This window comes from Gopherus flavomarginatus, chromosome 25 (assembly GCF_025201925.1).
Source record: "Gopherus flavomarginatus isolate rGopFla2 chromosome 25, rGopFla2.mat.asm, whole genome shotgun sequence".
Classification (NCBI taxonomy): domain Eukaryota; kingdom Metazoa; phylum Chordata; order Testudines; family Testudinidae; genus Gopherus; species Gopherus flavomarginatus.
Window position 1 is genome coordinate 8893834 of NC_066641.1, and position 27092 is coordinate 8920925.

Genomic DNA, 27092 nt, shown 5'->3' on the forward strand with positions numbered 1-27092 from the left:
TTGTATGCAAAGGGGACTCTAGTTTTGAGCGTATGTGCCCACAGGCCTTTCAGCAAACAGCTGGCTGAGATGGACCGATGCCTCCTCTTCATTCCCTTTCTGCTCTGATTTCCCACGAAGCAGAGGGCAGCTCAGAATCCTTTTGTCTGGTAACCCCAAGTTCCTTTTCCAAGCCAGTTTGAATGTAGCCAGGTACTGTAAACAATAACTACAGATATCTTCACTATCAAGAGACAGTCTTGGCCACCTACCATTTATTGAGTTGAAAGTTTTTTTGCAGGGCACAGTTAGCTTTAGGTAGACAAAGGTACTACAGGGAACTCCAACAGAACTCTTGCAATTACTTTTTCTGCTGGCATCGCAGGCAGTTCTCTGGAGCCAGCATTTTCTGGCATCCAAGAACAAGGTCTAGGCCAGTTTGGCCCAGCTGACTTTTAGTGTAACGGAAAGCAGTCTAGTTCGAGCTTTGCTGAAAGCGAAAAAGTTTTCACTCAGCTATAGCTGCAGACTTCCTGGTTCTTTCCCCCAGCCCCAATGTTATAATTGAATTTATTGAATAGGTCCATAATAAAAGTAATTTTTGCTAAGCAGGGTCAAAACACTTCATGATGGGCCAAATGTTTTATGCCTTCCCTGCCCCACCCAGCTTGGGTGTTTTGTATCCTCTTGGCTGCTTTTGAATTCATGACCTGCTCCTTTAATACATTCCTTCCAGTCTAAGCACTGCTCTCCAACTGCCTGGCACTGATGTTAATGTCTTGCTTCCTGATCAATCAAGTCCTTTGCATGCTTCCTTAAAGGAAAACTCTACTCATTTTATTCAGCCCACTGGCGCAAACATTCCCAGGGGTAATAAACATTTATCACTAGGACTAAAACTTTGACACACGTGGGAAGGGAGATTAAAATGTTTATCCCACTTGGCATTTCTGACCCTATCCTGTGAGCAGTCATTTTCCCCTAAAATTGACCCAGGCAATGTGGATAATGAGTAGCAGAGACTATGTAATTTCCTGAATAGTGGTTTGACTGTAATAAAGAAAGAAGGAGAAAAAAAAAAAAGAGAGACTATGCCCTTGGTTACAGATGGTCAATTTCCCTGGAGTCAGTGGGTGTACTGGGATAGAATCTGGTTTGCAGTGTTTCAGTGTTTAAACAGTGGCCCCAATTCCCCATTGTCCTGTGCCTTTTGTAGTCACACCAATATGTATAAAATGTTATCAGATCAGACTGCTAGCATTTGATACCCACTTTGCCCTGGATTAAATGAGTGCAGTGGTGAGTTGGGCCAGTAACGTGCCCTTTTTTCTAATGTGTCAAACTATTATCAAAGCATATGGGGAAACAAGATGACTGCTCTTTCCAGTAGGCTTGCACTCTGCCAGAATCACTCTTCAACAAGATGGCTGCCCTAGGAGAAGGTTCAGAAATGCCAGCTGGAATTGAAAGTTTATTTGAAAACTCCTGTTTTCAGTTTATTCATGGTAAAACAAAATCTGCCCCAATTTTCTTTCCTTTGGAACTTCTAGACTGTTATGTTGAGCCAAATGGATTGTTTTCTTTCAGTATCTGCTTTTTCTTCCTATATTCTGCCTGTTACTAAACAGCTCTCTCTATGTAATCTATTTCCTAATTCATGGGTCTTATGGTTTTCTCATTTTGAAAAAGTTTCTTAATAGAAAAGCTGTCATTGGAATCACCTTGTCTCTGATAGAATAACATTCCTGTGCCAAATATAGCAGTTTACATGGAAAAGTAACATCAGGAAAATATTTAATGCATGTTTAACTTATTCTAATGCAATTTAGTAGCTGGAAACAAAGCAATCCAACACCAAGTGACCAGGCAGCTGCCTGCAGGCCACCAGCTAATGCTCTGTGGATCCATAGATAAGAGTTCTAATTACAGAGGGTCTCATACACTAGTTCAGAAGCCATGTTTTCCCCCCACCCCAGGAATGTAATGCTTACTCCTGCTATTTTATAATTCATTCTCCTAAGCAAGCCATTATTCTGTGACTATTAACACTTTGCATTTAATGTAGCCCCTCTTCTCAAGGGGAATCTCAAAGCATTTTAGCAAACATTAGTTAAGCCTCTGAGGTAGGGTAACCTTTTATACCCATTTTTTTGTGGCACAGTGACTTTTTTTTTCTTCTCAGTGTGAGTCAGTGGCAGAGTTGGGAACAGAACATGTGAGTGGGGATTTTTAGTGTCTCATTCTATCCGCGGGACAGCATTCTCACACTGTTTCTATAACCAGACCCTTTATCTTCTGAATCCATGCATTATCTGGCATTGATTCCTCAATGATTGACTGGTTTTCTCTCATGGGTGCTATTCTTTATTCATTTACATGCTCCCTTGCTGAATTGGCAATGTTTGACATCAGTGATTCCTCTTACGTGAATTTATTACTTTCTGCTGTATGATAATACATAACCTAGTGCAAATTGTCTGTTTCATAATATCTCATCTTACTTTTATTATGAGTTAATGGCAAAGGTCCCACTAAATTCAATGTGAGCCAGATCAGACTCTGAAGTAGCTTAGATGTGTGGTGAATAATCTGTCAAAGCCTCTAATTTAAAAAAAAAACAACACATCAGTTACGCTGTTTTACATCAAACCATGTGAGTGTACAAACTGCTCACTAGTGAAAAGCAGCCATCTTTGGGGGATGGGGATAGAAGGTAGGGAGCCATTTTATGTAACAATTTATAGTGAGTGAGAAGAATTTTGTTCAAGGACACTGAGGGAAAGCCTGGTTCATACAAAAACATACCCTTTTGAAGTTTCACTCAAAGATCAAGACCTTAAAACTAAGCTTTGTCTCTCTCCCGCCCATAGTAAACACCAAGGAATTTACTTAATCTCATTCAGGACTTGTCTGATGGACCAGAATGATGATACTGTAGCTGGATCTGTTCATTCTGAGAGATTTCCATTTTGATTGTGAGTCCCTCCAGTGAAGCTGATAGACTCAGAGCCAAGGAGGGGGAGATGGAGGTTTTTTTGTTTGTTGGTTTGTTTTTTTTAAGGTGTGACTCAGGGCAATGAGAGGAAGAAAACCTGTTACACACAAATAGATGCTCCTACACATACAGACTATAAATACTGAGCATACTGTTGTACAGACTGTGCTTTTTAAAAAGGCTACTCCTTTGAGAGAGTATTGACTACATCAGCACTTTGCTTCAGATACTGTGGGACACACTTGAAAGATTCGGAAGCTCTGATGCAGCATTTGCTCTTCCTGATGAGGTAGCTGGCATTCTGGGGTTCTGCAAAGAGAGAGATGGGTGAGAATGGTAGTTGGCTGGCTGCAGTAAATCTCTGCAGTAGATTAGTTCTGCTTCTTGACTGTTCAGGATTGGAAGGTTACAGAAATTACAACAGGAGGGTTCATAGAAGCCAGCAGATATAATACAATAAACAAAACATGGGTTCTTAACCTTGGGCCCTTTAGCACCAATAAGACTACATCACTTTTTTTGCTGTTTTACAGCACAGCATTGAGGAGGAACCTCTGTTATGAGGAGATGACTACATTGTTCAGCTATATTTGAGCGCAGCATCCAGGATCCAGCACATCAGAAAAGTAATTGGTTTACCTCCACCATTCTCAGAGCTGTGGCAGTGACTTCTGGAAGTGCAGCAGCTCTTGAAGAGGTCCAGAATGCACAGCATGTAGACATTTTCTTCTGTCACAGTAGACACAAACCTTCCATCCTGGGCTGATTTGATGAGATATTGAGGTGACATTTTAAAATAGCTGCAGCCCTCTGGATGGAGAAAAATTAGTTGTTTTCCCATTGTGGAGTAATTTAAAACCAACTGTTTTTAGCAGGATGCCAAATACTGCTGCTGTCAGCCTTGCTAATTATCAGCTCATCCCACTCCTAACCATCTTCCTTCCTTACAGTTCTTTTCTCCTCTTCTCAGGAAGCTCTACCTAAAAGTCTTAGAGGTAGTAAGCTTAGAGGCATTGGCAGAACGAAATAAATCATTGCCGCAGGAGACCCTATAGGTAAGGCACTGTAACTATATCACTATATTATCATAGTGTTGATGCTTTCTACAGTGACGGAAGGTTTTTTTCATCACTGCAGGAACTTCATCTCCCTGAGCAACAGTAGCTAGGTCAAAGGAAACCATCTTTGGTCAACCTAGTTGCATCTACAGCAGAGATTAGCTCATCATAGCTACGGTCCTCAAGGGTGCGGATTTTTCACATCCCTGAGTGCTGTAGCAGTGTCAACCTAACTTTTTTTAAGTAAAGACCAGGCCTAAGAATCTAGAGGAGGAAGAAACAACTTGGTGGGGAAGACCGGATCAAATTCGGAAGATGATCTGGGGTAGTGCTTCTCCTCAAAGTAGCAAAGCTAAGCTGCATCCCATTGCAGCCTGCAAACACCCCAGCTGTATTTATAACACATGTTCTGGTTAACTCAGGCACTGGAACACATTTGTTTTACCTCTCTTATGCCAGAGTGAAACAACAGCATGGAAACACCAGTGCTGAGGTGGCATGAGGCGTGATAATTTTCGATCTGTGTCCAGTTGTAGAAATTGTTTGAACTTTCACAAGATGTGGACCAATTAAATGATCAGGGATTAATAGAAGGGTGAAGCTACTAGTCAAAAGCTGTGACAAAAGAATGCAGTCAGTTGCCTCTATTCAGCATTGCTAATTCCATTCTTCACTGTCTTCTTATGATGGAGCTGTTCTCTTACCCATGTGCCCTCATCAGTTCCTGTTCCATTCTTGTATCTTGGCTCTCCCAGCTGATTTACGTGCATCTCCTGTTCCTTTGACGCTATTCCATGTGGACCTTGATAGTTAAGTGTAGTTATTTCCAGGGCCAGTGGTTTGCTATTGAAAAGGCTTTGTGTACAAAAAGGCAGAAACAGCCTAGAAGAGACTGTCTCTAACAGATAAATTTTACTCTTAATTTCATACACAAATTTTGAAAGGGGCAGGGGATTCTATGTGGTCAGCCAGGAGAACAGGCTCAAGGACTCTCTAACAGGAAGTTAAAGTACTAGTTGAATTGAGGAGAACCTGCAGAAACGGCAGCCATCAGAAAACCCATCTGGGAATATATAGTATAATTTTTCCCCTGCCTTCAAGAGAGTAGTGCTGTGAATATGGTCAATAGTATGTCCTTCTGGGAGAGGCTGGGACCAGAGTATTATTATTTATTATCATTTTCATTATCTATGAATTCCTGTAGCACCTTGGAACCCCAGTCATGGACCAGAACCCCATGGTAGTGCTGTAGGTGTTTTACAAACACAACAAAAAATGGCAGGTTTGAGCTTCCGCACAGGGAGATCCTAAATCATTCCTGCCCATGATGGGATAGGATTGGAGTAGATGTGAGCTCCTGCACAATTTTTTATAGTACCATGAGCTAGGAGAGGGTAGGCCAGTAGTATCTGTGAGCTCCCAAACAGGGACTGATTCTACAGTACCCATAGTTAAGAGTGATTGGACTAGAAGATTTTTATGGGGATGACAGTAGGTGGGTATTTTTTTTTCTTTTAAAAATGTTAGTAACAAAATTGTAGCTTATATTTCATCTGTGCTTCAATTACAAGATTAATTCTATGCATCTATCATTCCTTCATTTAACTGAAGTATTGCAGTGTACACATGCATACCCTCTGTAAGAAAGTTCTTCTTGAAATAAGAAGCTGATTGCGCTCAGTGCAAGAGTTATATCCTGAGTGTTCCCCATGCAAATTGAAGCAGCAAGCCTTGTGAGAAGGGGGATAGAGGAAGACAATGAAGAGCACTGCTCTGCTGTGATCTCCACTAAAGGAGGTCAGCTGCTCACTCCTGTAATATAACGTTTTCTTGTCTCCAGAAAGGTTGGAGTGGAGCTGAGGCTGCTTTGCCACCTCACTCCTTTTCCCCCGTCTCTTATCTAGTTAAACCACAGCTTCCCAGGCTCTGCTGCGTCTGCATGAGATATGCATACCACACCCGTCTCGCTGCACACCAGCCATCCCCTGCTGAAGACACCCATGGGGAAGCAGAAAAGTGATGTCTGAAACCATTAGACAGAATCTGATCCCAGGGTGGGTCAGGATAGGATTACAAGAGCCACTGTAAGTTTTTATAACAATGTCTCTTGGCCTGAAGTTTGATCACCTCTCTTTCAGTTCGGACTAGGACATAAAACTATATGTTGTGTAATAACTTGCATACAGAATGTGTGACATAGAACAATAAAGCTCTAGTGAAAGCAAGAGCAGGAAAGATGATCCCAAACGATATTTGAGAATTAGGGGAGTGGGTGTGGTGATGGAGTAAGAGACAAAGAGGTTGTGAAAAGCTCTTCCAGGCAGTGGGAGATGCAGGGGAGAAGATCCTTGCACCTGAAGGAATGGAGAAGTAGATTAGTTCTAGGAGTCACATTTTCAAAATATCTCAGGACCAGGTTTTCAGCATCCACCAGCTCACATTTTGACACTTCTGTGAACAGATTTGCAAGAGAACTCTGCACCCAAAATCCAGAGCAATGGTGAAAATTTGGCTCTGACTGTGGGTACTGAGTTCTCTTTAAAACCCTGGCCTACCTGAGTGGAAGGGGTAGGGAGGGGAATAGAAGTGAATGAATCCTGTGAGGAAATACAATACAATTCTAAATATCAGTTCTGCAGTCAGATGTATGCTACATGTGAGCTTAGGAGGTCTGCTTGCCTTCGTGGATCTGATTTGCAGGATTGGGTCTTAGAGTATTTTCAAAGAAAATGAGTTAGCTAATTCCAGCTATCAGTAAATGGTGTAAATTGCAGAAAGCTGGTGCAAAGGCGTTTGTATAGTGAATACATTTAAAACCATAAGTGAGGCCAATAGCAGAGGAAGAAGCTATCCAATATGATTGATAAGAAGTTTATACTGATGTGCTATGTGTCTCAAATAATTCCTTATTTTAGAACATTCAGGGTCCTACTTAAACTCTCCAAATCCAGGTGAAACCACGCTGCAACTGTCATGCCAACACTTAAACTCTGTATATTGCGAGCCACCATCACATCAGAGAAGATGCACCAAGCACAAGACTAAGAGTGCATGTGAGTCTTGCATACCTGTCTGTGACATTATGGAGTAGCTACCCTGCTTTGTTGTCCCTCTGTTGTGGTACCCATGGTGTGTTGGTTTGTCCATTGCCTAGAGGCTCTGGCAGTATCCCCTGTACAAGATAGTTTAAGGGTGGGGGTGTCTGCTTTTCTGGCTTATTTTAAGGTTCATCCAGTTCATTAATGCTGTTTGAACATATTTTAAATGTAGCTTAACTTCCTGTGTGTATTTGTTTCTATCTTTTCCTTAGAGGATCCAAAGAGAGTAAGCTGGGAGTATTAAAGCAGAATGGAACCAAATTCGTCCACTGCAGTTGGTGGTTACACTAGGGTCTGAATTTGGCCCAGTGCATTTAACCACGTTCACCATGTTCCTGTGTTACAGTTTTAAAATATTTTATATGATTTGGATCCTGTGTGATTTTAAACTTGTAGATTTTGAGGTGCCTGGAATGCTGTGACAGGTAGGTGATATCAAAATAAAATATATTAATAATATGGGGCCTAACTTTGAGGTCTGTTTTTTATTCATTCCATAGGATTTGACCTATGTGTATTATCATGTATTCACATGATGGACTAACAAACTGGATCATTTTGAATTCTCTTATTCTCTACAGGTGGCCCAATGATCCTGTTTTCCCCCAACCTTTAACCCTTCCATTATTATTAAAGCCCTACACTACAGTGATCTCCCTTCAGGCATGGGTTGGGGCACTGGATGGGACAACTTTTGGAAGCTACAAGTGCTGCTCCTTCATTTAATTAGAGACACTTCCAGAATCTACACTCCTAGGGGCTTGATCCTGCAAGTAGCACAGTATCTCCTGGAGATACCGAATGCAGTCAACCCATTAAAGTCCATTTAAGTTGAGGGCACTCTGCAGATTGGAGGATTGGCATATAAAGAGAGAGGGTCTGATCCCTTTGGCAACAGGAGCTGGATTAGACCGTAAAACCTGGACTGGAGGTCAAATCCTGGAGGTACAAAACATCATCACTTTGGCTTGTGTACTTGGCACTAGCATGAGTTACTCTGGTTTGAAAGCAGCATAAATTGCACTAGGACAAGCCCTGCCGTATGCTGGTGTAGCACATCTACCTTGAGACTTTGCATCAGTGCAGCTCTACTGTTGCAAAAATTGCTAAGTAGACAAACCCTAACCTATCACTTAATCCCACGTGGCTTTCCCTTCTTTGCCTATACCTGTTTCTAATTTATCTCTATGGTATCTTTATAAATCTAAAGTAGTTTCTTAGCTTTATTTATTTATTTATTTATTTATTTTTCCTTCCCTTCTCATTCACCCACATTTTTTTAAAATGATATTATTTGAGGGGGGAGGTATGCTGAGAGAGAACTCTTAGATTTCACCTGAAAGAGGGAAGAAGCTATGGTCCATCTAGTAGTAAATAGTACTAATGAAACTGCTGTTAGGAGAAAAACTTGTTAAGGAGAGTTTTTTTCTAGTTTAAAGACAAACCATGAACATTTCACTGGCTTCAGTGTGGGCAGAGTTAGGCTAACACTGAGTGCTTTTGCAAATCTGAGCCACTAAGGGACCATGGACCAAACATGAGGTCAGACATTAGGAATCCTGAGTTCTAATCCTGCCTGCTAACTCGGTGCATGGCTATAAGCAGGTTTAAACCTCTTCCTGCCTATAAGGTGCCACAGGATTCTTTGCTGCTTTTCCTGCCTCAAGTTTCCCTAACTGCAAAAAGAGGGCTAATACTTAAAAGCCTCTCTCACAGGGAGATTGGAAGGATAAATATTTGTACACAGCATTGAAACTAATAATTACTAAATATTTTCATTAGGGACTTGTTCATAAACACGCTTTGCAGTCACTGAGGATCCAGCATTCTTCACACAAATTACATCACATCAAAGAAAGTACTGTAAGCACTTCAAGCAATTGTTGTTAGAAATGGCTAAGTTATTTGAGGTGGATGATGGCATAAGTGTGTAATTAATGGATTGTTTAGTCAAACTGTAGTAGTACCCTAAGTGGACACAAAGATACCATCTTCTAAAGAGATGGGTTCATGCAGTTATGAAATGTTGTAGCCATATTTTTGTCTTCTCCTCTTTTCTATGCTACCAATTATTATTAGGGCAATCAGAATTACTTGTGAGAAAAGACTGAAAGGGTGTCCTTTGATTTCTGTTCTTGCAAAATATATTTTCCATAGGTAATATCTTTTAAATTGAGCAACCCATCCCCTACTGGGAGGTGACAGTCTAAAAATTTAAAATATTTTCCTTAGCAGACAATTAAGCTATCTGAGCAAATATGATTATTCCCCCCTCTCCGTCAACCATGATAGCTTTTATTCTAAAATTTCAGAGGTTGGGACAACTTTTTTCATATTTTATGTGATAATTATCAGGACTACCTACCTCTACATTTTCTCTTTTGCTCTGACACATATAATGATGCTCTTCTAGCTATATCACAGTACTGGCAGTAAGAAAACATGCTCTCGAAGAAGCATACTCTCTGTGAAGTAAAATATGGATGATGCTGCAAATGCATCATATGGCGCATTGTGTCAAGAACAATGGATTTAGTTACTTCTAATTGTCTTGTAAAATTATAATTACATTTTTTTTTTAAAAGGTCTCAGAATGAGAGTGCTAAAACCTGAACCTGTTAAACTACGTCATTTTCTTCTTTTCCTCCCTTTTGCATGTAGATAAATCAGTAGCTAGGGGCTAAATGATTTGGAGGATTCCTGGAAGAGGTGAAAACCTAAGTCACAGTGTTCAAATCTGACCAAGCAATGACTGAAAGTTGGTACTTTCTGACAGCTAGTCAGTAAGGTTTACGGGCCGGGAAGTGAATGGAGGATGCTTGCTGTAACTTTAGTGTGAATAAAGGACGTCAGTTTCCTGATCTGACATATCCTGGGAACATGCAAATTGATAAAGATGAAATTAAGTACACTTCTCTGAACACTTATTTCTTAGGGTCTCATTGCTGTCATTTAGCTTGTCATCCTTAAACTTCTCATTGACATCAACTGGAGTAGTGCAACAGAACTATTATTCCATGTAATAATAAATTAAATTCAAGCTTTTTAGTTCTGATAGCTAATGGTGCATTTCAGCTAAAATTGTTTATCATCAGTTATTTCATATGGTATTAGGAAATAGTCTGTATACTCATCATTTAAATGATCAGGCACCTATTATAGGTTAATTCCTGAATGCAGAAGAGTCTTAACTATTTTTTTTTCCATGCTCCTTTTATTCCAGGTCATACAAGAATCTGTATTAAATAATTATTTAACTGCAAACCAGTGGGACCTATTATATTTTCCTCACAAAAGAGGTTCATTGTAAGTAAAGGTTTTGCTTCACTAGAAATAGAGATTCAGTATACCCAGGTTCTGAATAAGATGGTGTTTCTGCTCAATATTTGGAGAAGATAATTCTGTACACTTATGTCATCACCTGTGTTCACACCCTTTATCAATGCATCACTTTGGAGACAGAGAAAAGAGACCAAGTTTCTTGTTAACTGTGCAGTTTGGCAGAACTGTTGCGGTGTCCTGCTAGTAAAATAGTAGTGAATTAAACCTCCGCTCCCCTGTCTAAGGAGCTCCTACAGTAGCGAGCTTGATGTTCAGTTCACCATTTTTAAGGTGCTGGTACTTCAGTAACTCCTGTTAGACAATATTCATACTCTAGTGACAGGCGCAAGCTAGGAGTCCTGACTCCCCACTCATACTAACAACCTTTTTATGAAGGGTTGAGAGACTATAGTGTATATATGTCATCGCCTACTACATCTTCTGTGTTAGCGACTCCAGCTGTGTGTGCTCAGCGCAGGCAGGCCCTACCACAGCGAGCTTCCCCCACGTGGTCCTGGTGTAGGCCTCAGCCTCTTGCCCTAGTAACGGGCTCTAAAAGTGGAAAAAAAAAAAAAAACCTCGGTATCGTCAGTGAGGCTGAAAACCAGCCGGCAGGCGCTCAACCCCAGCGCTCACCTGATCTAGCATGGAGGGGGGCGGGAGCCTACTACCGCCTGCCTTGCTGATTGGGCATTGGGGCGGGGCTTGAGACACAAACATGCCCTGCGTTTCTGATTGGTGCTTGGAGTGAGGGGGTGGGACTCTAATTGGAAGTCCGATTGGATGCCGGAGAGAGGCAGGCCTTCTGGACGCTTCTCCTTTTCTGATTGGTCTCTGGTGGGTTGCCCATCTGGTGCTCCTCTGATTGCTCTCTGGTCCGGATAGGAGGGAGTGCGATATTATTATTTCGTGCTCTTCTGATTGGACCCTGCACAAGGGGCGGGACCTTCACAGTTCTCCTCCCTTCCGGGCTATGCTCGGGGCGTGGCGGCGGCCCTCCATTGGCCGGTGGGCGGAGCCGGCCGCCGCCGGGGTCCAATGGGCAGTGGGGTACGTTGGTCAGCTCGGCCCCCGAAGCTCTGATAAGTGGCAGCGCGGGGGGGTTCGCTGGTTACTGTTGGGGCTCGCGGGAGAGGACGGGTGAGGCTGGGTTGGAGCTGGGGATGGCGGGGGCCGCCGGGGCCTCCTGCTGCCGGGGCGGTGTGGGGGGGCTGCAGCCGCTTAGGGCCACCATCCCTTTCCAACTGCAGCAGCGGCGCGGGGCAGGCGGAGACGGCGGCCGGGCAGGTAATGGGGGCCTGCGGGAGGGGCGGGCTCTGGTGCTGGTGGGGGAATGGGAGGGAGGGGGCTGGGCTGGGCTGTCGGGCGCGTAACGAGGTGTTGGGGGGAAGGGGAGAGAGAGCTGAGGGGGTGGGGGGGCATGGGAGGGGGGAAGGGGAGAGAGAGCTGAGGGGGTGGGGGGGCATGGGAGGGGGGAAGGGGCGAGAGAGCTGAGGGGGTGGGGGGGCATGGGAGGGGGTGGGGCCGAGCCCCCGCCCGGCCACAGCTCCCCCCGCCCCTCCCCCATGTCAGTTGGGGTCCCGTTAGCTCGCACCCGCCCGCCACGTGCTTCAGGACCCAGCTGTGCGGGACCGGCCCTCCGACGCAGCAGCACCGCCGGGGCTGGTCGGGCCCTGAGGTGCGCCCCCCTGCAGTGGCCGTAGCCCCCACCCCTTTCATCTGCGGCCGTTCAGCTTCCTGCCCGCCTTTCCCGGGGGACGGTTCCCAGCTGACAGCTGGCCAGTAGGGCTTGCCCACCTATTCCCCGTTAGGGGCCCGTTTCTGTCTGTGTAGCCAGATTTGTTGCCAACCCAAGTTCTTCTCTTGCACGTGCAGTAAACAGGAGTGTGGGATGCATACAGCGAGACCTTGCAGGGGTAATTATGTCGCACCACAAGCCGATTCGGGTGGGTAAAAGTCAAACAGGTTAAGATTGCAGGAAAGGAGGGGCCTATGCAAGAAGTGGGGGGATGTCAGGAAAGAAGATCTTTATTTTGGCGTGCGGTGCTTTACAGGATATGGCACTAAATAGAGCAGTTTGGAGGTAGACAACTTCTAGAGCAGACTCCATTTGATGGGATTTACACAAGGAAGAAGACCAAAAGCGGCAAGTGAACAAAGCAAGGCCCTTTTCCCACCCAGTAAAGCATCCTCAGCTGTACTCCTGCAGAGCCTAATCTGGCCTTTAGGGCATACGGCAAAGCACCTTGGCTGGCTCTTGCCTGAGGGTTGTGATGGAGAGGCTTATACTTGGGTTGCTTAGCTAAGGTTGAGTTTTTCATAATGTGCTACTGTCTGAGTTGTAGGTGAGCTCAGAATCTTTGTGATGAGCTGGTTTTTAATGGTGGAAAAATAGCTTAGTACTTGTTAACATGGCAGTGTGCGTGTGATAAAATGCTTAACGTCCACTTCTAGAGCTGGATCAGGTTGGAAACATAACTTCCCTGTATTTATCAGCTGGTACTGGCTTGGTTATGGTGACGTAACTCCACAAGTGCCTCTACCTCTTAGCCTTCCATTTCCCATCTTTGAAAAGAAAATAAGGTACTTCTCACAGGGATGGTTAGGAGGATTACTTAACCTTTGTAACAAGAAGATGAAAAGCTTTATTAAGTGTGCCATTATCAACTTGACAAACTGAGCAATGATCCCACCCAGCATAGGGATCAAAACTTGTTAGCTACACTTGGATGGAAGGATCTGTATGCTGAGAAAGAGAGGAGGGAACAGCAACATATAGCAGAGAGCAAAAAGGTAGGATTTTTCAAATTCATATGACAGTAGCTCTGGTGATCTTGGATTCCTAGAACCTCCGTTCTTGGCTTCAAAGTTAGTTTCGAGTTTAAATCTGAACTTTCCTGAAGGGTGTGGGTGGAAAACCCCTGCGTCTTAGTCTAAACATGCTCTCTGGTTGATTAAATTTACAGCTTACACTCTCTTTATTCTAACCATATCATCAGTCTGAGCAGAGTGACTTTGGCCCAAGCCATGAGTATATAGTGTTCAAATGGCTGATGCTGCGACTCAGGCTGAAACTGAAATTATATAGTGATGCAAATTGTTTGTGTTCTTTTTTTTTAAAGAAGAGGTAATTTGAATCCTTATCAAGTACTGGGTCAAGGGAAATAGTATTGCCTAGAGCTAGACCTATGGACGGTTCTGAGACTTGTTTTCTGTTCCCACATCTGCAGCTGACTTTGAGAAAAATCACACTGCTGGTTCCTACGTCTGTAAAATAGGGATATTTACCCACCTTTGTAAAGCATTTTTAGATTCAATGAGGGAAGTCTCTTTTCAGAGTATTAATGTAAGAAAAGTACATAAAATGAGTATGTACCTGTGAGTGCTTTTTAAATACAAATTGAGTGGGTGGAAATGAGAATAATGAGAGACTGGAATGGTGAGATATGGGGGGGACACTGCGGGGGATTTGGGATGAGAAGCAAAGATATAGTAGAAGGTAAACAAGAGCTAAACTAATTGGAAGATATTTTTGACTACATTAAAACCATTTTTGGGTAGATGCGGTAAGTTTAAAATTCCATGTGGGCATTCTAGTTATATGCACAAATAAGGAGCTTTCATCTTTGGGCTCTTGCAGTCCCTTCTGCACATTTGCCTGTTTGAGGCAGGGAAAATTTGTTATTTGCCTTTGCATTATAACAAGTTGCCTTATTTTAAGATGGCTTTAGGTCACAATTAAAATAAGCTAAACTGAAAGCTGTATCTGGAGTTGAACAGCACATCCTATTACTGAGGTCACTTGACTTGATACAGAAGCAATCATTTACATTTATTTGTACTGTAAACCATAATGGGTCCCAAAACTGCATTGCTGAGGTATCTCTAAAGTCATTTTTTTTAAATCACTAAGTATAACCTTTTTGGAGGGTTTATATGAGCTTGTGGAAATGTTTTTCCTTCAAGTGTGATTGCTGATTTGTTTATATGGTTGCTCATGAATGCTGAGCTGCTGCTGAAATCTTTCTTACTATATGAAAGAGCAGTGCAACACTTACACAGGATTGCATGGGCTTTTCAAATAGTAAAGAATGTTGGTAAAAATTTTGGCCTACCAGCCTTGACAACATCCATTTGAAATGCTTTTATCTGGTTTTATGCATCAATTCTTAAATCTACTTTAGGGTGGGTTAGAGCAGTCACTTTTATAAAGTGGGAATTAATGGCTGTTCCTCAAGTGTTGTGCATTTCATTATTGGAGGCTTATAGTACTAGTTTTTCCTGCCACTGTGAGGATTATTGATCAGAGAAGCCATTAGAGTATTTTGCCCAATTTACACTTGAAATGAGTTCATGAAATAAATAGCCCATTTCTTTGAGTACTCATCCCCCCTCTATGCCACCTCTACTCTGAAACTGAAATGAAACTGTTGTGAATATGGCAATTTATCATTTGACAGTCTGAAAACTTACAAAATTAAAGCAAAACGTTATCAAGAAATTAGGACATACGTAGGTTAGCTTTTTCTGCCAGCTGCATTATGGAGTCTCATTGTGGCTCTGTACTGCCCTGTGACATGGCATTAGATGCTTGTAGGTTTTCTGAGAGTTAGAAGGCTAAAAATCCACTGACAGTGTTCAGAAACAGGAATTGCTGGTCTTCATTTCTTCCTGGCTTTGTGCCCTCACTGCTCAGGCTCTGGCAGCTTGAATTTTTCCTCTTGATTTCGTTCATATACAGTTTGAGATGTATTTAAATTTCCATTGCTGTGCCCCAGTCACTGTTCATACAATAAGCTTCACTTACCATTTGTATGTGTGGGAGCTACTGCAGTAAATTGGCTGTGGTTTAACTAAAACTATATCAATGTTTCCTAACTTGAAAACTTTCTTTACATTCTTGGGATCCCAGCCCTGAAATCTGTTGCTATCAATTTTTTTTCTTCATTCTTGTGCCCTGGTTTATTGGATTGCTCATGAGTGACTTGACTGCTGGCCTGCTGAGGTGGGTTACTCTTAAAAAGCTGAAGCCCAGCAGTTTCTCCAGTACTAGCTGTATGTCTTTCCGTGACTTCGACTGACGCATGGAAAGACAGTCTTTGAGCCAGTCTGATTCTGCAGCTGCTCCGTTCACAGAAAATCCTGCTGAAATAAAATAGGGAGCAGCTGTTGAATCTGCCCCTTAAAGAGCTTTTGCTAAACTGCATAGGTATTCTGCAGTGGAGAAGCCAGGAAAACAGTTCTGTGGAGACCGGGGTTTGTTGTCTTGGTGTTTAGAAGTCTTCATGCTTTGAAGTTTATAGTGTGTGGCAATGGAGGTAGCCATGAGGGTTTCGGTCATCCCTTATCTCTTCAATGGTGTAGTTTATGCTAGTAAGGTAGGTAAATTACTACCCTGTCTTGAAGATCCTGTTCAGATATGGGCCAAACTCCTCCACTGTCTCCTTTTGTACCAGTTAGATGGCTTGGAGACTGCTGGTGCTATCAAATTTCCATCGGTTCAGTAACAGTCAAGAGCTATGTTCTCACAAAGGTGGAATCAGCTCTTTGGAAATGTTGAGTTTTATTTTAGTTCGCTATAGACAAAGCTGTGCTGTGTGAAGCTCCAGTTTCCCCCAATGTATATTTCGAGCTCCACATTAACTGGAAAATTTCTCTTCTGAGTATCCAGACTCTAACCTCCACAGGGACCTATGAATACATTTCTACATGCTTCATGCCCTTGAATCCACTGGGATGAGAACCAAGCAGTCTTGGCTTTCTGAAGATCTTGCACAGATGGCTTAAATTTGGCTTTCTAATTGTCTAAAGTAAATTGTTGAGGTCCTCTGAGCTTTCTCCTTGCCAGACTGACCATTGGAAATGGCAGCTGCTTAAGAAAACTTGGAACTTAATATGTGTGGCAGCATTGGTGTACGTGGTGCTTTATGAATACAAGTGGACCAACTACGTGCCCTGCTGAGCTTGCAGTCTAAATTAGACAACACATAGAAAAAAGTAGAGGATGGATCAGTGCACCATAAAAGCAAAGCAACTCCATAGTTGTTTTCTTAGTAGTTCCAGTAGTGATGTTAAAAATAACAAAACTTTTGTTTATACTGTAATATAAGCTGTGTTAAAGGGTCGTGGTGATTCGGGGCTGACTGGTTAGCGGTGCACAGGTGGTCACAAACTGCATTTTAAGGGGAGCCTTGGAGAAAAGGGAGGAGACACTCTATGATATAGGGAGTGGCATGAAAGAAGTGCATAGTTGGTGGAGGGCATAGGAGTAAATTATTGGTGGTAGAGTGTAGTACATGAGAGGGAGGGAATAGTGTGAGATGAGTAGAGATGAAGGCAGAGGGTCTTCACCTGTGCATGCATGTAGCTGTGGTTGGGAGATGACATTGGTTAGGGATTACGTTTTCTGCCAATTTCCATACCTCCTGTCGTCTTAATAGAGACTGTATTGGTAAAGAATTATGGACGTGATCACTTATGGGTAACTATTCCCTTTTCACCAGGACAAAAAGTTTCCTCTGTCATGTAGCTTATAGAATTATATAGTGTTCTTTAACTTTTTGGGAAGTTGGTATTAACTGAGGTGACTCATCTAACTAGCATTTTGTAGCTTGCTCTCTGAATTTGCCTGTTTCTGAGATGCCAAATCTTTTTCTTGCTGTGTAGATCTTGCTAGACAGTGAAGAACTGAGTGAATTACCAAATCAAGATTCATCATGGCATCAGTGTGAAACCATGTCTGGTGAATATTCTAGATTTAAACTGGTTGGGACACGGTTTCATAAGCGGTTAAGTCTGTGTATGCTTGGCAGAACAAAAACGTTTAGGAGGAAAATGTCTGTTTACCACTTGAAAGCACTGTGAATGTACTTTGTCTACATGGTATAGCTAGAGCAGAGCCTGATAAGTTAATATTTCTCCTCCTCACCTCTGCTATAGCAGTTTTGAAATAAACTTGAAGGCTTTCATTACCAAAATAGTGGCCCAGGTGTTTGTGGTTTTGCTGTTCTTGGGTTTTCTTTTGTGCTGTTGAGTAACTTCCCCAGGTGCATTTATGAAGGGATGGTCAGAGTGGGGCCCACCCCTCATCTTTAATATGTACCTGTCCTCTGGTAAGGAATTGCTTTGTGGGAGTGATTGCTTAGATCCAGTAAAGCATTGCATGGTGGAATCTGTAGTCTCCATATGCTGCAGCCATCCTTTACTTTAAATAAGGAGTCATGGCCAATTATCTGATCAGTTTAGTGTAGGTTGGCTAAAAATTATATGTCCTTGAAGTAATGGATCTCCTACTAACTCTGGCATTCCCTCCCAGGGATTTCTGGACTTCTGGAAAACATGTGAATGTGATGTTGATACCATATTGAGCAGGGCTGAGGATCTTGTTGCTGGTAGTGATGGGAGTAACTTTAGCTGCCTTCAATATTCAATTTCTTGCATTGTTGGTCTGATTTTTTTCCTCAGATGAAACATCCGTATGTTGGCTGATTATATAGTAAAGTTTCACATGCATGTGTTTAGTATGTGTGGAATGAATCGTTCCCTGTGATAGGAATAAGTTGGCTGGTTTCATTCAGCAGATCTTGGATTCTTGAGTGAGTCTGGTTGTCTAATTGGCAGTCTACCTGTAACCCTGTGTTTTGGATGAGGGGTGTCTCAGGCAGGATTAACAGGTCAGGTTGTGTCAACCATAACAAAAATAGGAGAATTAATCCACTTTCACTCCAAGTGAGAAGATAGTAATTGTAGGAGATGTAACTCAGGACACTGTGAACTTCAGTAATAATAGAGCCTAACTTGGATTATATTGTACTGTGTCACACAGCAAAGACACTTGCACACAAACTCTGCTCAGCTAAATTGAAGGAATAAAGCTGAACTATTCCTTGCAAAAGTCATAGGACATCCTGCTGCTTTTCCCTCTTTCTTCAGGGCTTTTTCAAGGGTGTGTGGATTGACAGAATTTGAGGGATTAGGGACAGGGAGGAAGTTGTCCAGAAAGTGAACATCCGTAGGGACTGGATTGAAGATGGGAAGATCTTGCAGTTAATATTCTTGCTGCTGCTCTAGACAAAAGCAGTTCATCTTTGCCCTATGCAATCAAGTCAGTTCTCTTTATCTTCTATAAAGCATGGCTATATACAGTATAAGGCTCTGACTTGAGGCCAGATGCAAAACACAGGCGGTGTAATGTTAAGTGTAGAACAAGTTTGTCATGAGCCATGTAATTAGAGTCACTTCAGGGTGTTCTGTTGATGTGGATCATAACTTCACTATAAATTTGCTGCTCTCAGCTTGCTTGCCTCTTTACAAGTCTGGGAACGGGGAAATAAAGGATGTGATCGCATCTGTCACTAATTTTGACTTGTATTGACAGTTCTGTATCAGACAAGCTGCTCCCTGCTTTAATATTTTGCTTCTATTGGGTAAATTTGAGGTTAGCTTGTGCCCCGAAGGAACAAGATGGCTTTTATGGGCATCTGAATTGCTCTCTTGAGATCTGGGTTTGTGTCTTTGGATCCTTTTTTTTTCTATCAGAATGTAAACAATAGAGTTTCCAATGGTCTACCAATACATTTCAATAACATTGCTTTGAGTATGATACAGAGCCAGAAGCACTGGAGACCATAATCTGTTAGGGACCGGGTGGACTGTAAACTCTTAATTCCAGGCACTGTTTTACTTTGCGTTTGTACAGTGTCTAGTATATTGGTGTTCTGATCTCAGCTGAGGCTCTTAGACTCTACTGTAACACATTATAATACATAATAAAATAACTTTTCCTATGGGAAGTAGTTGGGTACAAAAACAAATAATCCCGGTTTAAACTAGTTATGTTTAAAACAGGGATGGGCAAACTTTTTAGCCCAAAGGCCGCATCTGGTTATGGAAATTGTGTGGCAGGCCACGAATGCTCACGAAACTGGGGGGTGGGGGCTGAGGGCTCTGGCTTGGGGTGCAGGTTCTGGGGTGGGGCCAGAAATGAGGCATTCAGGGTGTGAGGGGGCGCTCCGGGCTGGGGCAGGGAAGTTGGAGTGTGGGGGAGGGCTTGGGGGTACAGGCTCTGGGGTGGGGCAGGGGATGAGGGGTTGGGGGTGCAAGAGGGGGGATGAGGGCTGGGACAGGGGTTTAGGGTGCAGGAGGGGGGCAGGGGTGGGGTGTAGGCTCCAGGTGGCACTTACCTCAAGCAGCTCGTGGAAGCAGCGGCAAGTCCCTGCTCCAGCTCCTAAGCGGAGGCACAGCCAGGCAGCTCAGTGTGCTGCCCCGTCCGCAGGCACCTCCCCTGCAGCTCCCATTGGCCATGGTTCCTGGCCAATGGGAGCTGTGGGGGCAGCATTTGGGACGGGGGCAGCATGCGGAGGTCCCTGGCTGCCCCTGCATATAGGAGACGGAGGCAGGACATGCTGCTGCTTCCGGGAGCTGTGCAGAGCGGGGCAAGGCCCGGCTGGATTAAATTAATCTCGAGGGTCAGATTAAAATGTCTGATTGCGGCCCTTGAGCCCTAGTTTGCCCACCCCTGGTTTAAATGCAAGCTGACCTCATTGGCCACACTTCCCTTTTCCCCAGATTAGCAAAGCCATAAGAGAAATGTTGGTAACATATTGTGTATTGTAATTCTTTGCTTTTTTACTTTTGCATTGGAGTCATGCTATAACTTGTGAACTTCTGCTATGCTTCCTACTCTGCAGAATTTACTTACTGGCTTCGTTGTTGGGCACCAAAAGCAGGTGGCGAGGCCTGGAAGGTTTCTTGCTTGTTTTTAACCTTAGAAATATCAGCAATATCAAATCTGGTCTGTTTTTTACTGGTATATTTCCAAGGACCCAGAGGATTGAATGTGTATTTCCTCATCCTTTAGTCGAGGACAAAGTTGAATCTTAGTGATCTCTACTCCTAACTGTTTGTCAGGTGTTCGGTTTGTTTTTGTTAAATCTATTTAAAATAGAAGTCTTTAATGAGGACTAGAAATTAGTTCCTCTCAATTGCTCAGGGTTTCACTTTCTGTATTTGACATAATCCTACTAGTTCTCCAGTCATCTGTAATCTACTAGGTAAAAGTAAACAATGTAAATTTCAAATGTAAAAACCTGTTTCTGAAGCAACCCTTATATGGTTCATATAGGGTCAGTAATCCAGCTGTTCTTCTTTGCCAGCTCACTCTTAACTTTGCAGAGCATAAAAGCCAGTTCAGAAGTGCTGCATGTATGCACTACGATAAGTGATCCACTTGCTTGAAGCCCTGGTTGAAGAATGCCTTCAGACCAGGCCTGAGAATGTCTGTTGGAGCCAAAGATTTCAAGTTGGAGGATGTTGAAATACTCCAGATTGTTTTTTCTAATTATAAAATAAAATTTTAGAGAGTTAAGATAAAAGGTGAAAAGTTCAGCTCATTTCCTCCAGTAACTGGGTATTTAGCTACAGCCTTGGACCCTAAGTAACGTGTGTTTGTGTTCAGTGGAGCTGCTCCTTAAGGCATGCATTGTCTTTGGATTTGATTGAGTGCCACAGAAAAGCCTGAATTTCTAGTATTCCTTATTGAACAATATCCTTAAATTACATCTGCAGATGGCTTTTTTCCTTGGACAGCTTTCTCCAGCTGCATTCAAATACAGCCTGTAACTAGGGAAATGGTTACAAAGACTGCAATTCCTTTAGTTTTGCTTGCAGGCCAGATCTTAAAACTCCAACCCAGTTTAGCAGTGCCTACAGGAGAAGTTGATTTGAGTCATACCTAATGTCAGTCTAGCTCTTCAATCTGGTAACTCCTCTTGTCATACACTGCTCTTATCCTTGGCTATGAGTGAATGAAAATTCTTTTCCACAAGGTCATCAAGGGGCTGCATCTTTCAGTGCAAAATGGTAGCCTATCCACCTGATTCAGCCTATAAGCTAGATGACTAGAAAGGCTCTTGCATGTTTTTCAGAGGGTTGCATTTTGGAGTTGGCTGTCTTGAAACTGTGTTGGAGTTTGGAGTCTGGATGTCTTGGAACTGTGTGCACAGATCTTATGCAAGAATCGGAGGGGTACTGTGGTTTAACCTCAGCTTCTGCCTAATCACCGGAAGATGCAGTGGATTTCAGTGCTCCCAAGGCTGTGCAGTTTATATATGTTTGTTGAAATGGAACCAAGGGCTATGAAATATGTAACTGGTGCGTATGTGAATTTACCATGTTGGTTGTAAATCTTTTATAAGTAAAAGGATTATAATCCTCAAGGTGGAGGAATAGAACAGAGTCAGAGATGTAGAATATTTACTTTGCACGGAGATGTCATCTTAAAATAGAATGTATGCCAAGAGTTGTGGACGTTTTCAGCTATTTGTGCTACAGAGAAATGTTAATGCTAATTGTTGGGGATGGGGATGGACATTTTTGTCCTCTCCCTAAATCCCCCTGTAACCTGGTGTTTTTTTAAACTTTCACTACCATGAACGAACCCCCTGGCTGAGCTTGCTTCCGGTTCAAATTATTCTCTTGTCTACCTACTCATGTACGTTGAATGGTTGACATAAGTTATCGATGGATGTCTCACTTGACCTTACCCCTCCTCCATATTTGTGAATATAGTCTTCCTTTTCTACACCTACGTTCTGGATAAAGCTGGCTTTTTCCCTGCTAGAATCAGCACTATCTTACCGTTTTCAGCTCTCGGAACAAGGAGATGCCTCAGTAGCTAATCTGCTCCTTATCTTGCATCATGGATCCCTTTCTTCATACCCAGTTCAGCGTTTATTTCTGTTTTGCAGTACTTGGGAATTCCTCCAATACTATTGTGACAGGGGCTTTAGTACCTAAATAGCTCTGCCCTTCAGTGGCTTGAACAAGAAGCCAGCATCTTCAGCATGTTCTCTTCTGGGGGCACTTAAAATGCTCCTTTTGTTTCTGGTACAGGCTTTAGATCTGCTCTTTGTCCCTTCCACTTCAGAAGGGCTTGCGTATTGTCTTCTTCCATAGAGACAGCTGTCTTTTCTGTGACATCCCTGGGAGCTTTAATCCTGAGCCCTACCAACTTCCACATCTCACCTTGATTCCAGTCTTGATTATCAGCTCCTGGCTATGCCCTAAATTCTTGTTAATTCCTTCAGACTAAAATCTTAGGCTTCTCTGTAGAGTTCACTGTGTGCTAAGCACAGGAGTATTGATCAAGGATTTTAAACTTCATCATAACTGTGACAAGTGAAGTTACAGATGCACTGCTTTGCAGAACTCCTAGATAAAGACCTATATATTGCATAATACTAAATTGCTCTCAAACCTTTTGATGTCGTCAAGGTGTGCTCCAGCAGCAGTTTGAAGAGGAGGCAGCACCTAATGATATATCGCGCTTTAGCAGTGTATGGAATATTCTTACTGAGAGTCATTAAGGGAGAGAATAGCTTCTTATAGATTTGGCTATCGCTTCCAGAATATGAAAGACAAGAGCCACATTTGGGAAATAATAAACGTTTGGTTTAGTCTTTGTTCAGATGAGATGATGCTAGCAGGATTGATGGATGCTGCAATTTGCCAGTGCTGCAGTGTACCTTGAAGTGTAGTAACAAATCTTTCTTGCACCTGTCCAGTCTGCAAAATATAAATGCCAAGTTTAAAATGAAAATTGAGAATAAATCTATAGACTCCGATCACTGCTATTAAATGTTCTAGCCTTGTTAGTGACACAGACCTCTATCAATTTAAACTATGATGTGCTATTGTCCTGAGTCTGCCAAGAGACTGAAATAACTGCATGATGCAACACTGAAGCGTCAGCTTTGATCACCTTTGTCAGTATTAATGCTTTCACTGCACTGGAAACCTCTAGATAGTGCTTTTATGGCACATCTTGACATTCTGTGAGGCTAAGGTAGCAGATATCGGTTGGTATTTGGAGGCCTGATGGCTTCAATTAAAGTGATGTCAGATGAAGTGTCTCCCTGAATGTAGTTTGTGGACTCCTGAGTTTTCTCTGAAATGTGGTTCATTAAACTAGAGCCCTCCATGTGTCTTTTGCTAAAATGTAAGTAGGTACAACAGAAAACAAAACTCCATGTAGACTTTTCCTTGAGAGAGATCCCTGCACATTTATCGACTGTACCCATAACATCTTGAATTTGGATCCTGTCAGATTAATAGCTGAGCTGTTAATAAGGCCTAGTTTCTGCAGTTTTTGTAGTGATGTAACTATGTAGATTGGGGTTAAAAAAAAAAATCAGACCAATATATTGGTACAACCCCTGGAGTGGACACAGTTACACTGATAAAAATGTGGCTTATATCAGTGTTACTAATTCCCCTTCCCATCTAGTTGAAAAGGTGTATGCCAGTCTATTTAAAGAAGTACAACTTTCCAGTGTTGACATGACCCCTTAGATAGGAGATCACCAAAGAACATCTAGATCAGTGGTCCTCGAACTTTTGTACTGGTGACCCCTTTCACATAGCAAGCCTCTGAGTGCGACACCCTCCCTTGTGAATTAAAAACACTTTTAAATATATTTAACATCATTGTAACTGCAGGAGGCAAAGCAGGGTTCAGGGAGGAAGCTGATAGCTCACGACCCCCCATGTAGTAATCTCGCAAGCCCCTGAGGGGTCGCAATCCCCAGTTTGAGAACCCACCTGATCTAGATGATGGAGAAACTGTTATTGCTAATTCAAGAGTGGGGCACACTTTTTAGACACTCAGCCAATGGCCTACCTTGATGTTAGGTTTCACTGTGCTGTAGGAGGTCTTTTAAATGACTTGAAATCAAAGTACCTGTTGTAGTTTGCAAGAACTATGATAGAATGCAAGCACCCCCACTGGAATTTTATCTGCCTAAAATTCCTCCTGTAGGTTCAGCTGGATATAAAGTATTTACGATATGCTTTGAAAAATTTCTGCCCAAGTGAAGTGAACTGTTCATATGTAGCTTGTAAAGCTTGTTGCATGCTTTGGGATACTTGGCTGGAAGGCACTGTATAAATCAGTTATTGACCCTAGTAATCCTCACATGGGAGTGGCTTTGACTGTGTCTCTACTGGATTCTCATTTTCATGAGAGCCTCTAAAAAAGTAGACATCTTGCATTAAATGTTTAGATTCTTTGCTTGAGCTAATGAGCTCAGAATTGTAACAAATTCCTTGTTGTGCCTACGTATCACAGCACCCAAGTAAAATTTCTCCACTGTATGATACCTGTAACAGCCAGGCACAATGAGATAAGTTTAGCATTAGTTCAGCCTTAACTTTGACTTTTATCTAAGCTCTGTCAGTTTGTTAGACCCTTAAAGGGACACAGTTAATCTTAAGAGTTGACATATTTCAAAAGACTTCAGTGTCTGATTAAACTGCATGTCCTTGAACTTTTAAAAACATTTTTCTGCTTCCCTTTTGATAAGGATTAGCTCAGCAAGGGAGAAACTATAAGGGGGATTGTGAAATAAACTATATACAAATGCAAAACTACTGAAAATATTTTTGCTAACTTCTGTTTGTACTTTAGATGTTGCCTGTAACTACATTGGGTACAAAATTTCCAGCTAGAAATGTGTTGCTGTCCCTTTAATGATTTTTAATAAGTTTGTCCAGGGATCTGCTATGTCCTTCTGCAGATGAGAAAGATGAGATGGGCACTTACTTTTTCTTCCTACAACTCCCTAGAAAGCTATATTTGCTGAGAGCCCAATGCTAATCTGATGGGGATAGAGTCCAGAGTTCTAGTATAAAAAATGAACTGAAAAGGCACCCACCTTAACGATCAGGTCACACTTGACCTGAGTGAGTAAAAAGGACTATGCAAAAGTTGTCAGGCAGCAGTGAGAGACAACCAAGTGGGTCTCTGAGATACAGCAATGGTTCTGTTATCTTGAGTGGCTTTGCTGTCGCATGAAAATCGAAAGCCCTCAAACTTGACTTTTGTCAGCTGTGTAGTTAGCTTTGGACCAAATCCAGAGCCTACAGCCAGGTGGCAGGGCTGTTTGGACTTAGTGCAATAGGATGATAATAGAACTGCTGTAAACAGGACACTCCACCCTGTCTCGACTTCTCTCATGCACCCTCTTTGTCACGCTGGAAACGTTGTTTTACTGTCTCCACTTACTGCTTTTTTTTAGATCTATTCACTTTGACTGGAGGGGGGTAGCCCTCATCCAACACAAGCCCTGCCATCTGACTTCCTCCACACCCTTCCCCCATCTTAGATTGCTGCTGCCTTTAAGGGAACAACGTTGTCCACTTGCAGAAATTGACCTACTGCAGTGGCAGGATGCTCCATCTGAAAGAAGGAATCGCGGTATGGCCACTCACATATTGCAAGTAGGCATTCCCTCCTCAGGACTTTATTCTGTGCATTTGTGATTCCTCTGTGCAACAGGCATAGCTGTCTTAAGAGACTGTGTTTGTGCCCACACTCATTTCTCATGTATGCTGTAGAAGTCATTTTAGAATGGAGAGGAGCTGATATTTGCCAGACCATCCCTGCAACCAATTGTTTGCAAATGGAAAGGCATCAGTTGTCATGTATCAGGAGGTGATGGCTATAGCAACACAGAGAACCTTCAGTGGTGTAAAGGGAGTTTCTGGGATCCAATAGGCGCTGACTCTGTGGGTGCTCTCCCCCTCCCCACATCAGCTCCCCCCTCCCCACATCTCCCACCCACCATGATCACAGTGTGCAGGAGGCTCTAGGGGGGAGGAATGAGGATGTGATGTGCTCAGGGGAGGGAGTGGGAAGAGGTGGAGGGGTGTTGGGGTTGGGGGGGGAAGGAGTGGATTGGGGCAGAGTGGAGGCGGGGAGGTTGAGCACTCGACCAGCACATTAGAAAGTCAGCACCTGTGCTGGGATCTCTGGGATATAGTGGACTCTGGGGTGGTGGAGATGGGAGCAGGAGGTTGTCCAATTATGGTTGCAAGTTTAACTACTCTTTTTTGCCAGAAACCTATTCTTGGGGACCTGCATGAGTGGAGGGGACAGCTGATGCCATATATAATTGAGATGCAAGTGATGCAGCCTGTTGGGCAGTGACTCACTGAAAGGAACTGCTAACACTTGAGCAGGTTTTTAAACTAAAATTAGAGTGGTGGTTTTTCTCAGGCTGAGAGTTATTTGAGGCAGGTACCATCTCTTCATATTTCTACATGTCTGTCCACAATCCAATTTGAGAGCTTCTAGGTCCTATTGCAGTACAAATATTAATCTTTTCCAGCCCTATCACAGGCCTCTATGGCAAGTTGCTCTTTGTTTCCATTCCTCTTCACTGGAACTCAATTTCTATTACTTCTGTCATTTTTAGATGACAGATTAAGTTGATGGGGAATCTCACTGGAAACACAGAGGTTAATAAACGGATGGCAGCCATTTCTGAGCACTTAAGATGCCATGTGGCAAGGACTGAAAGCCTTTGTATATTGAATCATTCGGTTACTAGAGTATTTTTACTAGAATTAATAGAAATATTAATACTAGAGTACAGGCTTAATTTACACTGTAAAACCAAAGCGCTAAATTGTTTTTCACCCACTGTGCTCTGAATTTGGGGGGTTCATATATAAAACACCTGAACCAGGGCTGTCCAAGGCCTCATTGACTCTTTGCCAAGAGGCCAGTGCACAGATTCTAATTTGCATATTAATTAACATGTTTAATCAAACTAAATGCAAACAACCCCTAGTGTTGACTTG

At 42.7% G+C, this 27092-nt stretch overlaps 1 protein-coding gene across 8 annotated transcripts in view; it reads left to right on the forward strand.

The window, feature by feature from the left end:
• Window positions 1–27092, forward strand: part of FAM117A (family with sequence similarity 117 member A) — a 48447-nt gene that overhangs the window by 7690 nt on the left and 13665 nt on the right. The window contains exons 3-6 of one of the 8 annotated variants that reach the window (XM_050934719.1): window positions 5937–6116; window positions 6948–7085; window positions 7343–7555; window positions 7712–8075. Coding sequence is in view for 4 of the 8 variants with exons in the window: in XM_050934718.1 (XP_050790675.1) it covers window positions 11615–11738 (124 nt within the window). In the remaining 4 variants the exon portion in view is untranslated. Of the gene's footprint in view, window positions 1–5936; window positions 6117–6947; window positions 7086–7342; window positions 7556–7711; window positions 8076–11573; window positions 11739–17171; window positions 17194–25612; window positions 25728–26355; window positions 26469–27092 lie in introns of those variants that run through there. The other 7 variants (XM_050934721.1, XM_050934718.1, XM_050934715.1 and 4 more) reach the window with 7 other exon arrangements.